The sequence below is a fragment of the Cloeon dipterum genome, chromosome 1, assembly GCF_949628265.1.
Source record: "Cloeon dipterum chromosome 1, ieCloDipt1.1, whole genome shotgun sequence".
Lineage (NCBI taxonomy): Eukaryota > Metazoa > Arthropoda > Insecta > Ephemeroptera > Baetidae > Cloeon > Cloeon dipterum.
The window spans coordinates 11,030,947-11,043,901 of NC_088786.1; the positions used below are offsets into that span (position 1 = coordinate 11,030,947).

The window sequence follows — 12,955 nt, forward strand, 5'->3', positions numbered from 1 at the left end:
ACGTAAAAAGCTTTTCCTCGTCACAGTTATCGGACAAAAGCAATTCAACGCAAATGATTAATTTAATGAGCACGAGAGATGTGCAGAGCTGAGTGCATTGAGTTGATTTTTTTATTTTAAATTGCTACCATGCTGGTGCATCAGTAAAAATTGTTCATTATGAAGTATCCTGGTAATGGTCGTTACTCATCTGGCGCAATGCTAGTGCAAATGACTGTAAATCCGCCTGGGTGTCGTAATAATTGCAATTAAAGATAACGAGACGCAACTTTGCCATTTTAAAAATTTCAAACGAAGCATGGAATGGGAGAGGTAAATTAATTTGTGATGTACCTGATGGAAAAAAAGCTCATTTTTGTGTAAACGAGATATATTTTTAAATTGATGATGGTAAGTTAATTTTTCCGAGTTTAACCAGTAACTTTCAATTTTCTAATAATTTGAACAGCCGAATAATGAAAAGAATACAATTATTTGTTCAGGAATGCTATTACCCAACTTGGCCTCATTTTTATGGCTTTGTCCATACAATTATTCTCAAGAAGAAAAAATAGCCAGATCAAAAGAATAATTTTTAACTGCGCTCGTATTAAAATTATCTGTTCGGCGAAAAATGTCTGAAATCTGACACCGTTAAAAGTTTTAAAATTGGCCGCCACGTTTATTGATTAAATGCGATCAGTACATCGTGACGTCATCTCTGCTCAGGGTGGCAAAGATAAGGATTAGTTACAGATATTAAAGATGTTAAAAATGTAGAATTTTCGGTTCATTTACTGGTGATGTTCTGTCTTCAAAAATTCGAACTGTTCTCTGATTTTCAGATTTTTGCCGAGAGTTAGCAACAAATAAATTATTTTTGACGTTCATAACTTTTCGGTTAAGTTAGAGCAGTTATTTATTTTAAAATTTAAAGGGTGGGTTTATTTGATGAAATAATTATGAGACAGCCATCACATAAAATTCCGTGTGTGTGAGTACATCCAACATTTCCAATTCTACCCTCGTACAATATATGGTGTGAGCAAACATTGCACCATGCCCGTGATGAATAATATAGATTGGACTACAAATTAAATTTACGGGTGCGATTTGATGACTTGGCATAGGATCCGAGTCTATAATTTTGATAGCTTTTACAGAAACCGCGAGCGTGTTTACTCTGGTGATGAACTGCAGCGAACAAGACTCGCATACAGAATGGAAATTGCTGCGCCAGCCCCACTCGGTGCTAATTTCGCAAATACCATTTCACTTGACGAGAGGAAACAGAGCAAGCGTGACGTCGAAACACGGTTAGTTATCCGCTGCTGCCGGAGATACAATAGACACATACAGATAGATTGTACACACACGCACGCGCTTAGTGGCGGCTTATTCCGACCCAATAGTTTGCGCCCGGCAATCCAATCTGAACTAATGTTGCACTTGAGCGAAAATTCGCTCGCCTCCCGCCGCTAATTTGAATTTGAGGAACAACGCGAGCGGGCCGTGGAATAGTTTTCTCCGCCGGGAAAACGGGCCTCAATTTGCACAAAGCCCGAGAATTGTTGCCGCTCCGTCCGCACAAATATCTTCATTAACGTGCAGCTAACGATAAATCCGCACAGCAGCTCTTTTTGTGGAAAAGAATGCGTAAGGCAGATGAGAAATCCACTCGCTTGCCTGCCCGCCCGCCCGGCACTAGATAAATTAATGTAATCGCCACGCTTGCTCGCAGTTGAATACATTTATAAACTGCAAATATGCGTAAGCCCGCCTTGATGGTAAAGGCACGCTGCAGGAAGCGAGTGAAATGGATTACGCGATAATATTTAGTGCCGAGGGCCACCACGAGACTGCAACACCAGGAGTGTGAGAAATTCTGACTTTTGAAGTCCGGTTTTACTTTTGACGTTGAAAGTGTGAAATGTTTTAGATTCAAAGCAATTTTAGTGCTTTATTTAGAAAACTGTTGTACAAATTTAGATAGTTTTTTTATTTGTAAAATGGATGGTTAACTTGTAGACTTCACGCATAGACGATACTCGAAATATATCATTCGTTTATGTTATCACCCATAACATTCAATGGCTTACTATTTTCCTGAAGGTGTCGTGCAAGAGGTACATTAAAGAATATTCAAATTGATAAACAAGTAACCTAGCAAAAACTTAATTTTGTAATAAAACACAAGTCTAATAAATAAATTAACTCACAATATTTTTCTCTAAATAGCAACATTATAAAATGGTTAAGAAAAATAGTGATGTTTCTTTCCACATGAGTTTGATCTAATAAATTAACCCGTTGGGAATTAGTGAATTCCAACTTGCAATTTTATATGGTCATCAAAATTTTTTTAAAATAAACTATTTTGATTCGTTACTGATAGAGCCTGTGTAAAAATTCATTATTTAGGTAACTTTTCTACCCACCACCCATCCCCAAAAAATCAATTGCATCTTGAACGCATTGAAATCCGAAAATGCGGCGAAGGCTGTAAAAAGCTCATGCTGAGTAGCATAAAGTTGTTGCTTGGCAAGTTCAGCATGGAAACCGATTTCCTGCTCCACCTTCATCTTCAATTTGCAGCATCAAACCGGACTTTCCTCGGTGTGTATAAATAGGTGAGCAAAACCAACCAGGAAAAGTTTAAAAGCGTTGATATGAATTCTGTTTTTATTCATCACACGAGAATAACTCTAGTGAGAACTTCCTCGGCAAATCTCCCATTTATTATTGTGAGGCACAAATTTCCCCGTTGTTGTTTTTTTTATAGCTAACAATTCGATTTTACTTTGTGAACGCATCCATGTGTCCAGCAGGCACGTTATTTTCAGAGACGATTTAAACCAGATTATAGGCACGCGTATTTAATCGCGTAATCAAAAGCATATGTAATACCAACACACAAAATGAATTTCCGGAGCAAAATGAGTTATTTTTCACAGCCCAGGGGTGTCATCAGCAGCCCCAGAATGCTGCTCGTTGCGGAAATGTCTCTGTTAATGCGCTTCCACGAATGGATCTAATTACGTGTGAAAACGCTGTTTGTTGTATCCTGCTCATTAATTCCGCCCTTAAAATGTATGTGTGCGCACTTATTTACACCGCAAACTGCACGCACACACTAATCGAGGGAAACGGGCACTACACTTGACTCTCCGAGAGCGGAAGGTGTTCGTTGCAGATAATTTTGCCTGCTTGGTTGGATCTGCTGCTGCTGCCGCCGCCGCCGCCGTTCTGACGTTGCACGCTTCGCCGAATTATATTTAATTAATTCGGCCTCTCCCTTGGGGCATTAATTAGAAATCAATGAAGCTGTGCGTCCAGATTTTTCCCCAGCGTTCTTTGGCTCGTCAGCCGTTGAGACGACGCTGGTTTTTTATGTTGACATCATTTTTAGCTTTTTCCTCGTCGTCCCCAATTAAAAATTAACGCTGGGGCGTCGGCCCTCGCAGTTCTCTAATATGTCAAAATTGCGTCCGCGGCTAGCGTCGACTCTTTGTGCCGCCAGGCTGAAGGGGTTGACGCCTCGTTTTCAGCCTCCAAAACTCTCCGTTGGCACCCAAATATTCTTTTTATGACTGGTCTCCCACGCTCGGAGTGATCAATTCCAACACGGGTTTATTACTTTTTAAATGTTGGGAAAATTTTGCATTCCGCTTGGCACCTCTCCCGAAATTTATATTATTTTAAAGATTTAAAAATGGCTCGTACACTGCCTATGAAATTAAGTTTGAACACGACGAGGAATTAATTTTTAAATCTGAACGAAATTAGTTAAAAATTATTTGCTGTGTCAAAATCATTTTTAAACAATAAAAATATTTCAACATAGTTTTATCAATTGCTACTCTGTATTAAAAAACTATCTGAGATCTTTTACTTGTTACAGTTTATTTTTAAAACTGGGTGAGTGTTGTACATTGTTAGTCGAATAAAATAATAAGCAGTTTTAAGGGTGAAGAACGGTGGATATAAAGTTAAAACAGATAACAAATAGCAATCTAGATTTTGTGTAATTTTCGGGTTTTAGCACTCTCAACATTCAGACTGTTAAACTTGTCAGTCCTGCCTTTTAAAAGTAACATTTGCGGCAGGGCGACGGCAGGGGAAATAATAAAAATTTCGCCTAGTGTGTTATTAACACAGAACAGAAAATGAATTTTACGCGCCGTCCGTTCCTTTATGGCGGTGAGCACGTCGTCGCGACGGAGAATACGAGATTAAAATATTCATTTCAGCCGGCGTTGGGGATTTGCATCCTTTATTTTTTTAAATCTCATTTATGCACCAGCCGTGCGTGTACGCTGGCTTGTTTCCCTCATCATGGCATCGCGGTGGGATTTTAATATTTTTACCACCTTGGCCGCACCTTTGTTGCCGCAGCGGTGTGGTGTGTGTACGAAAAGTATGTGTTTCATACCCATAATGCGCCACGCACATACACAACTGCAAGAGCAAGTTTTCGCGTGTTGAATTGGCCCAACTTTCTGTTGTTATGTGCTGGTCTTTTCTAACTTTGTCAAAGTTCATTCGCGTGTGTGTGTAAAATGAAATGGTTGCCTGGCTGGCAGGGTATAATCTTACACTCCTCCGCCTCCTCAACATTCTAACCCTCAACACAAAAAGCGGGCTCTTGTGCGCGAAAACGACAAACTTAGTTCCTTCTTTCTTAAGTAGTTTTGCCGAGAATTCATATTCCTCGCACCCCCAAAAAAGTTTCGCTCGTGACGTCGGAATTTTAAAATTTAATTGCGGATTACTATGGAGCAGCCGAAATTAAGTTAAACAAGACGCAAATGCTCTCCTTTATGGAGTGCGAGGCCTTTAATTAAAACCTCTTGCGAAAGAATCTTCTCGTTTTAAATATTTTCCGACGGCTTTATTATTGTTTCAGCTAAACGTTGTTAATTAGGAGTGAAGACCGTGCCACGGGCGCCACTTGAGTAATATTTTCCTCTCGTTCTAGCAGGGATGTGAAAAATAGCCCGACATACCAACGTTTAAAATTAATTATTCAGAGTTCATGATGTTGTGATTTCGTGGTAAAAAGCTAAAAACAATCCTCTCCAGGAGCATTTGGGAAACAAACAGCGCGTTCGAATCGGTCGACAATGCATGGAAATAACTCTCAGCGTAAAGTGTTTCACTCATTCCCATCCGTTTGATTAAATCGAGCCGCCTGAGGGGGCACCCATTCTCTTTTCTCGCCGGCTTATCTTGTGCTCTCAGCTAATTAAAATCTCGTTGTGCGCGTAATTAAGATGATTGATTGATCAAGTGTGTGCGTTTGACAGCGTGCTTGACGAGCTACGCGACGGAGACGGTGATGCAGCTGTGCCACGGCAAGAGACGCTGCCAGTTGAGCGCCGATACGGCCACTTTCGGCGACCCGTGCAGCGAGAACTCCCGCATGTACCTCAAAGTGGTCTACACGTGTGGTAAGTGACCCCAGCCCTTTTGTAACCTTATACCCTGCAAAAGCGCACTGGGACCAGACCGATGCTGGCCCTTGACGTACCAACTCTGCAGTGATTAGCGTAATTCTATTTACAGCAGCAAGAAATTGATTATCCAATCTCGTAAAAAGCCATTTGAATAAGTGCACAGCACAAGAATATCAGGATCGATATTTTTTATGATGAGAAATGAAAGTTTGATTTTTCTTACGAGACAAACATGGATGTGGAGCTTGAACGATTTTTCCCCACAATATAGGCATCAATGTTTTGCATAATTAATTGAAAATATGGTATTTTTTAAACAGCAGCATTTATTATTCTTGAACAATAAAATATTTTCTTAGAAGATTGTTGGGAAATAATTTCGCAGCACTTTCTGGTTTTTAAAAATTATTATATGTATCTTAAAAATTGTACTTAAGCCTGTTAGAGGCAAATCTTCGTATTTTTCTCTTTCAAAACTCAAATAATGTGAATTTACGGCTAAATAAACACTTTTGATTATTCTTACTGCCTATTTTCCAGATTGATCGGTGCATTGTTTTATTCATGAGTAAAACAATGAAATTAAATTAGAGAAAATTGATTCGTATCCACCGTGAACATTCCATCTGATTGGACCTAGCAGATGATGTGAATAGAATTCTTATCGTGAATTTGTTCCATTTCTCCGTCTTTGATTCTGGGAAGAAAAAAACGAGCAGCATGAGAGTATAGTTAGAACAGCTCCGAAACGTTCAATGCGCGCGAAAAAAGATTGTTTAATTTAGTTCCGAATGGGGCGGAAACGTTTTCTGGATGGCAGAGACCTCATCTCGCACAAATTGCGAGCGGAAGGAAGTAAATTTCGGTAAGCACTTGTGCGGAATATGGTGCTCCGCCGTTGGAAAATACACACACGCGACGCACTACACTGCGTTGTGGCGAAACACCAAATCTCTGGCATTAAAAGGGAGGCACGAGTCTTTTCCCAAAAGTGAGCCGGCAAGAGGCCGTTCGTCTCTAGAAGTTATCAAGACAAAGTTCTGCGACCAAATCTCGGGCAAACTCTTCAAATTTCATACCGAAGGCGCGAGATTGCAAAATCAATGCCTTAATGCTAAGTAAATAGCAGGCCGTCTTTCTGTGTGTGTGTGTGTGTGTGTGTGTGTGTGTGTGTACCGAACGCACGGGCACGGGCACACGCTCAAGAGAGCTTTAATGGTGAATTTACCCGCAGTTCCGAGACGGGTGCTGAAAGAGCGTTATGACGAGGGTCAAGAGGAGGACGAGTTTTCGACGCCGACCTCGTTCGTCGACTACGATATTGACGAGGGTGTCGACATGGATTCTGTGTCTCCGGCACCGGCCGCCGCCAACCCTGAGCTGCCGCAGCCGACCAAAAGTTTGCTGCTGCCGCAGCCGCCGCCACCGCTGACGCCGCCCTCGCCTCCGACCACCAAGCAGCAGGTTCCCAAAGGTAATTGATCTGATCGATCAGCCCGGCCGCCGCTTGATTTTGCATGTGCAGCCAGCACCCGCGGCTGCTCTAATGAGTGCTGGGATGTTCTGCATTTGCATGTGTTGCCGAAACTTTCTTCTTTCCTTCTCCAGGCAGCCTATTCAGTTGCCGCACACTTCTTGGTGCACGTCTTTTTTTATTCAGTCCGTGTCGCGAGGCCTTCTTGCATGCGGGCCTCGTACCAGATAATCTTGTAACAATATTTCATTGTGCTCATAATAACTCGTGAGTTTTTATTAGATAATTTACTGTGATATCTGAAATATATCAGAATCCCTGTTGAATTTTCAGACGGCAGTCCGGAAATCTTACTGTATTTCTTTCCAGTTATAGTATCAAGCATATTGGTCCTAAAAATGCCATAAAAATCCTATTCGAGAAGAATTTTATTTTAAAAAAACTTTAGATATCGACGATGAAAAAGCACTTGTGACCTAATTATTTTTATAGATGTTTGTAGTGCTCGCAATTCGTTAAATACGCATGATCAAAATGGTAAAATACAAGCATTTGATAAAGGCAAATAAGTTTACTAAGACTCAGTCCAGGAGGAAAAAGTCTGATTGAGGCCAGACTATTTCAAACAAAAGACATCACAAAAGTTACACCTTTGCTGTCACATACGCCTTGCAGATGGAGGAAAACTGTGCCGCCGAACAGTCTTTCAGTGCAGGTGGCATATAATTTCACACGTCCTGATGAAAGTTGTTGAACTAAATAACAGGGTTTAATACATAAGGTATTGTTGTTTATTGTTCATACATATCAAATTACAGTCAATTTTAAAAAAATTGTTGTGTCTTGGACTCGGCAATAAGTAGAAATTTGTACATCTTTAGGAAAGACTTAAGTAGATAAAAATAGAGCTAAAAATATACTTGATATAGATTACCTATTGCAAGCCGCCAAACTGAAAGCAATATAAAAAACAATCAGGTTTTAATGCCTGTTATGTTAATCTTTCTGCTTAAATGAAAATACATTTTGTTAGTAAATTCTGATTTGAGGATAAGTAAGCAATTTTTTTGGGACAACTAAGTGAGCCATTCTAGAACTTAATGAGTTACAAGGCTATAAATTTTAATTGCACTGTCCAAATATTACTGCAGAATTTGTGATTTATGTTTGTATTTGAATGAGAAACTGCAGTGTTTTATATTTATTTTTCTAAATCTCACGTTTCTGGTCTAAGTCGTCAGTCCTGCAAGATTGTAAAAAAAGTCAAAGAATCGTGCAGGGATTGGTTGAGTGAGTAGATAATTCATAGTGATTATAGTGGTAGAGAGTTGAGCACTCAACAGTGATTTAGTGCACAAACTAACTCTTGGGTCGCATCTTAATAAAACCAGTGCGTTTCTTGGTTTTTTCCAGTTTAACACTAGCAGACTATTCCACCAATGACCACGTTCACTGGCGTATCGACTAAGTAAGCAGCTCAATGAGGTTGTCTGAAAGATTTACAAGTGATACAATCTTTATGGATTGTAAAATAATATTATTGCACTAAAGCAATCTAGAACATTTCAGGGAGCCTTTAAAGACATACTAGCTCATTTATTTGTAGCTGCTTTTTGGCAATCACGTCACGCTCCAAGTTGACGCATTTCATGTCGTCGGTTTTTAAAAAGACAAGTTGTATGTTTTATTAATAACTAAGACTTTTACGATTAATAATCTTGTTTATTCTACAAAAAAGCAGAAAAGACTATCGGATTATAAGCTCTTTGCAAAAAAGCTTTTAGTCTGGAGATCCAATTTAACTGCACCGGTGGGATGAGGGACTGATTGTGGGTAGTTTTGGTTCACCAACTCAATAGGTTTTCGTCTGGCCCGCATTGGAGGCGGTCCGCCCTCTTTTCCTCCCTCTTTTCTTAATGCGGGCTGCTTTGCTTGTGCAAATAATGAAAGAGCATGCATATACGGCGCCATTGCGAGGTAAAGAAAAGTATGTCGCGCGTTTTTTTTACATCTTTTCGCCTTTGTCACTCTCTTTTTAAAATTTAACCTCTCGGTAGTGGCAGCAGCGGCGCGGGTTGGTTGGCTTGCGGTTTTTCCAGCGCCGCTCGAGCAGGTTTCGCACACAACACGCCGTCTTATACTCGCGCGGCACCACCATATTTATATTGATGTTTGCATTTCGCCTTCTTCGTGTCGTGCCAAGAAAAAGAAAATGCTTTGATACTCGAGGAAAAATGAGCGCCGCTTGTCGCCTTTCTTTCTTTTTCCTGCTGATACACTTAGCGAAAAATAAAAACCACGCCGCGACTACCGATGAGATAGCGCGCGCCTCTCTCGCTTGCTTTTGTTAATACACAAATGCGCTTCACCTTGCTCATCGTATGATGAGAAACCGCTCTCGGCGCGGCTTTGTTTGTGTGAGCTGCCGCGAAAAATCGTAAAATTATAATAAACCTCCGAAAGCCGTGAGGAGCAAGTTGGAAGGCGGCGGCTCGTAACTCGCCTCAGCCGGTTTCATCTTTATCATCAAAGACGGCGCGCGGTCTCAGCAAACACCAATTCATCATCGTCTGCTGCCACAACTGAGCAAATACACACTTGCGCATCTATACTTACTCGTCCTTGCCCGCCCTAGAATCGGAAAATAAATTATTTTTGCTGCTAATCGAAAAGTCAAGCCGCCCTATAAACCAGGGCTGTCAATTCCTTGCCCGGAGTAACATCATCATTACCGGCTCCAGGCTCTCAGCCTTTTTCATTTCTTTTCACGGCGTTTCTCTTGCTTGTTGGTTTTTCTGGAAAAGTCATAAAAGTATATCATTATATCAAAAGTGCCATTTTTTAAGTCGGTATTAATAGCTCTGTAAGCCATAATTAATCATATTTACGAACTTTAAGAGAATTTGTTTTCAAAATTATTCTCTAATTTTGAGAACATTGGTTCGTTAAATGTGAACGATGCAATATAATTGAAAATGCAATATTTTTTACCTTTGAAAAAGCTCTTTATAATGGCAACATTTAAATTAAATTCCATTGCAAAAATCTACACATATTTGGAAAGTAGATGCAATTTGCTTTTTTCGTAAAAATCTACAAGCTCTTGCTATTGGCAATATCTCCGAAATAGGAATAGAAATTTAGAAATTCAATTTCATCAATTTGGACAAGTGATGAAAATAAATTCATTATTACCTGCTGGCAAGCTCAGAGAATTTTGAGCAAATATCTGAAGACATTGGAGAAATTTTCCCCTGAGTCACCTAAAATGTTTTATTTTACTTTTTCAGGAATTTGAAAGTCCAACATCATTTTTTTTATCTAATCAAAGAGAGGACACGAATGTAACATCACTATGATTGAATGCAAACTGTCAACACTAATTATTGCTACGCTGAATCCAGTGATGTTCTCCCTATTTAAACTCCAGATCTCGCGTTCAGGCATAATCTTTACTTTTAAATGGTGCCCTTCGTTAATATATGAATATTAGATGCAGTTTTACGTTCGTCAGGTAACTTCGTTTTTCTGTTTAAACAGAAAATTATCCTTTTTTTAAAGCTGTCATAGGCAACCACGATGATAATTTATTCTGATTGATTGGCAAAAGCGTGTTGAGTGTTTCGCGAATTAAAGCTTCACGAGCGGCGACTGACGGCGTCATTACGGCACACTAGCGCGCGTTACAAGCTGCTGGGAAAAACGTCGGACTTGTGCTCTTTGAACAAGTATTTGCACTCACTCGCTCTACGCACATTTTCCTAGAGCGGTGTTCACTGCTGACTACCACACTGTATTTACTTTGAGCTGTGCTGCCGGTTCATCACACCAACGAAACGTTCGGCGGAAATTGCAGCTCTTTGTACGCTGCTCTCGGCGAATTGAGATTTTTTGCTGCTGTTTTGTATGCTTTTGATGAATATTTCCGTTCGTTGACAGATTGATTTATTAGAACACGTGCGGGAACCAATTTTTGATTCACGTACGGATGTGATGTTAAAAAACACAAATAAAATTCAGTACGAAAAAATTATATGCTTTTTTGATAAAAAAAACGAGATTTTACGTTGCATGTTTTAATGGGCCATTTATCGTCGTCAAAACGTGTGTTGGCATTACTTCTTTTTTTTACCAAAAAGTAAAATATACAAAGAGAGACATTTCGACTGTAGCATTTGGATATATTTATTATTTTAGATTTAAATTGAATCAACGTAGCGTTTTTAATACCATTTGCGAGTTTTAATTTGATATTTTGTTGTACGTGCCAAAAACGAGAACCATAAATCTTTGGAACGAGGTAAATGCAAATTTCTAAGCATTCTCTAGAGATTTTCGGAAAGAAAGCAACAGCAAAAAAACACAATCCATCGTGTTTCATCCAGTTTTAATTTCGTGCGCCGCGACAAAATTAGCATTTAAATTGGCAAAGCACCAAAACTTGTGTGTTAGCAAAAAATGCGCGGAGAACGCAAACAGCAGCAGCAGATTAAAAGTACATAAATCTTAGCTTGTTTTCCGATTGCGATTAGCATCCGATGTTTTGCATTGTTCGCCAGCAGCGGCGATGTTTAATTTCCTTTTCCGCCCACCCTTGTGTCGGTCGGGCGAAAGTTTCGCGACGGTCCAAAGTGCTGCGCAAAGTGAATGAAAAGGGCGAAAAGTTTTATTTTCCTTGTGCATTCGGTGTCAGCGGCGAGAGTGTATTAACATAACTGCTTGTAAGCCCCTCCGGCTTAGCCCGTCGGGCCATTTTCCATTGCCACCGTCGCGGTGGCGATGATAATAATAATAACACACAACACATTCGCGCAGCAAAAACACCGCCAAAAAACAGACTCAGCATCGTAAAAATGAAGTTTACTGCCGCAAAAAGGGGGCTGCTGTGAGCAAAAGGTCTGTTAATAAAGCATATATACAGACTGAGTTATTACGTAGCAAACACAATTTTTCTTCGCCTTTCGCTACCTTACACCACCCGCAACGCAGCAAAAGTGAGCAGACCTTAAAGGGAGATGTGCAGATGCTAAAGAGGCTGCGGCCAATTGCGCTATGTAAGAAAATTGCTCCATTTCAACGCTGCAATTTAGAAATAAAAACTTCGTTTACGTACATAATCTGTGCGGCCCATTTTTATCTCAAGTGGGTGTCATTTATTCTTTCACAATGGAAGTAGCTAGAAAGGCGAAATTTATTGATCTCCGACGAGCGATTGTTGATTTGCAAAGCGTGCTTAAGTGTATTTTAATATAAGAACCTATTTATTATGATTAAAGCTCCATCGCTTTCGTGTTGCGTTGCTCAATTTCTAGTTGCCCCCGCGAAAAAACAAGCAGCAACCCTTTCATGAAAATACATGACTTGTCTCCGTTCTCTCTGCTCTTTTTCGGTCCGTGTGTGCATGTGTGTTTACCATTTAAAGTAAGGATTACACACGCCTGGCCGGCCACTTTAATATTTCATCCGCTCCTTTCTGCGATGGTAAAAAGGCTCTCGTCCCTCTTGTTTTTCTTGCTCGTCCGCGAGATAAATTTCATTTGGGCCTGAATAAATGCACGGTCAGCTGTAATTGGGTAAAAGTGGCTGCATAATTCAAGTGCTCGGGGACCGGCTGGCTCTTTCTCACTTTTCTTTCTCGTTGGTGCTCCTGGTCGGTGCTTTTGGTCTCGGTGCTGGTGCGGTGGCGGAGGTTCACGATGCTCGTTGCAGCTAACACACCCACCCATTCTCCAAACTCCAAACGTGTAGCAGACGAAGATGCCGCTTGTCGCTTAGAGCGTCGCTTGCTTGTGTGTGTTTCAGTTTTCATTGCTACCAAAGATTTATCCCTTCAGGGCGGCGCAGCCCAGCCGGCAAACTGCACCACGGTGATTTTTAACAAAGTGGCCCCGCGCCCCAACACCCTCGGTTTCGTGTCCCAGTGGATGGACACGTACGCCTTCCTCAGCAGTGAGTAGCGCATGCATTTTTTACCGCCCCTCAGTGTGCGGGCGGGCGAGCGGGTTAGTTCGCCCGCCTGATTTGCATTTTCAGCCCCCTCTGCTGA

At 40.7% G+C, this 12,955-nt stretch overlaps 1 protein-coding gene across 4 annotated transcripts in view; it reads left to right on the top strand.

Moving 5' to 3' along the window:
• Positions 1-12,955, top strand: part of LOC135938109 (protein eva-1 homolog C) — a 73,448-nt gene that overhangs the window by 54,757 nt on the left and 5,736 nt on the right. For 3 of the 4 annotated variants that reach the window (XM_065481657.1, XM_065481666.1, XM_065481674.1), the window contains exons 5-7: positions 5,286-5,429; positions 6,670-6,909; positions 12,712-12,858. In XM_065481657.1, coding sequence (XP_065337729.1) covers positions 5,286-5,429; positions 6,670-6,909; positions 12,712-12,858 — 531 coding nt within the window. The remainder of the gene's footprint in view (positions 1-5,285; positions 5,430-6,669; positions 6,910-12,711; positions 12,859-12,955) is intronic. The other variant, XM_065481683.1, reaches the window with a different exon arrangement.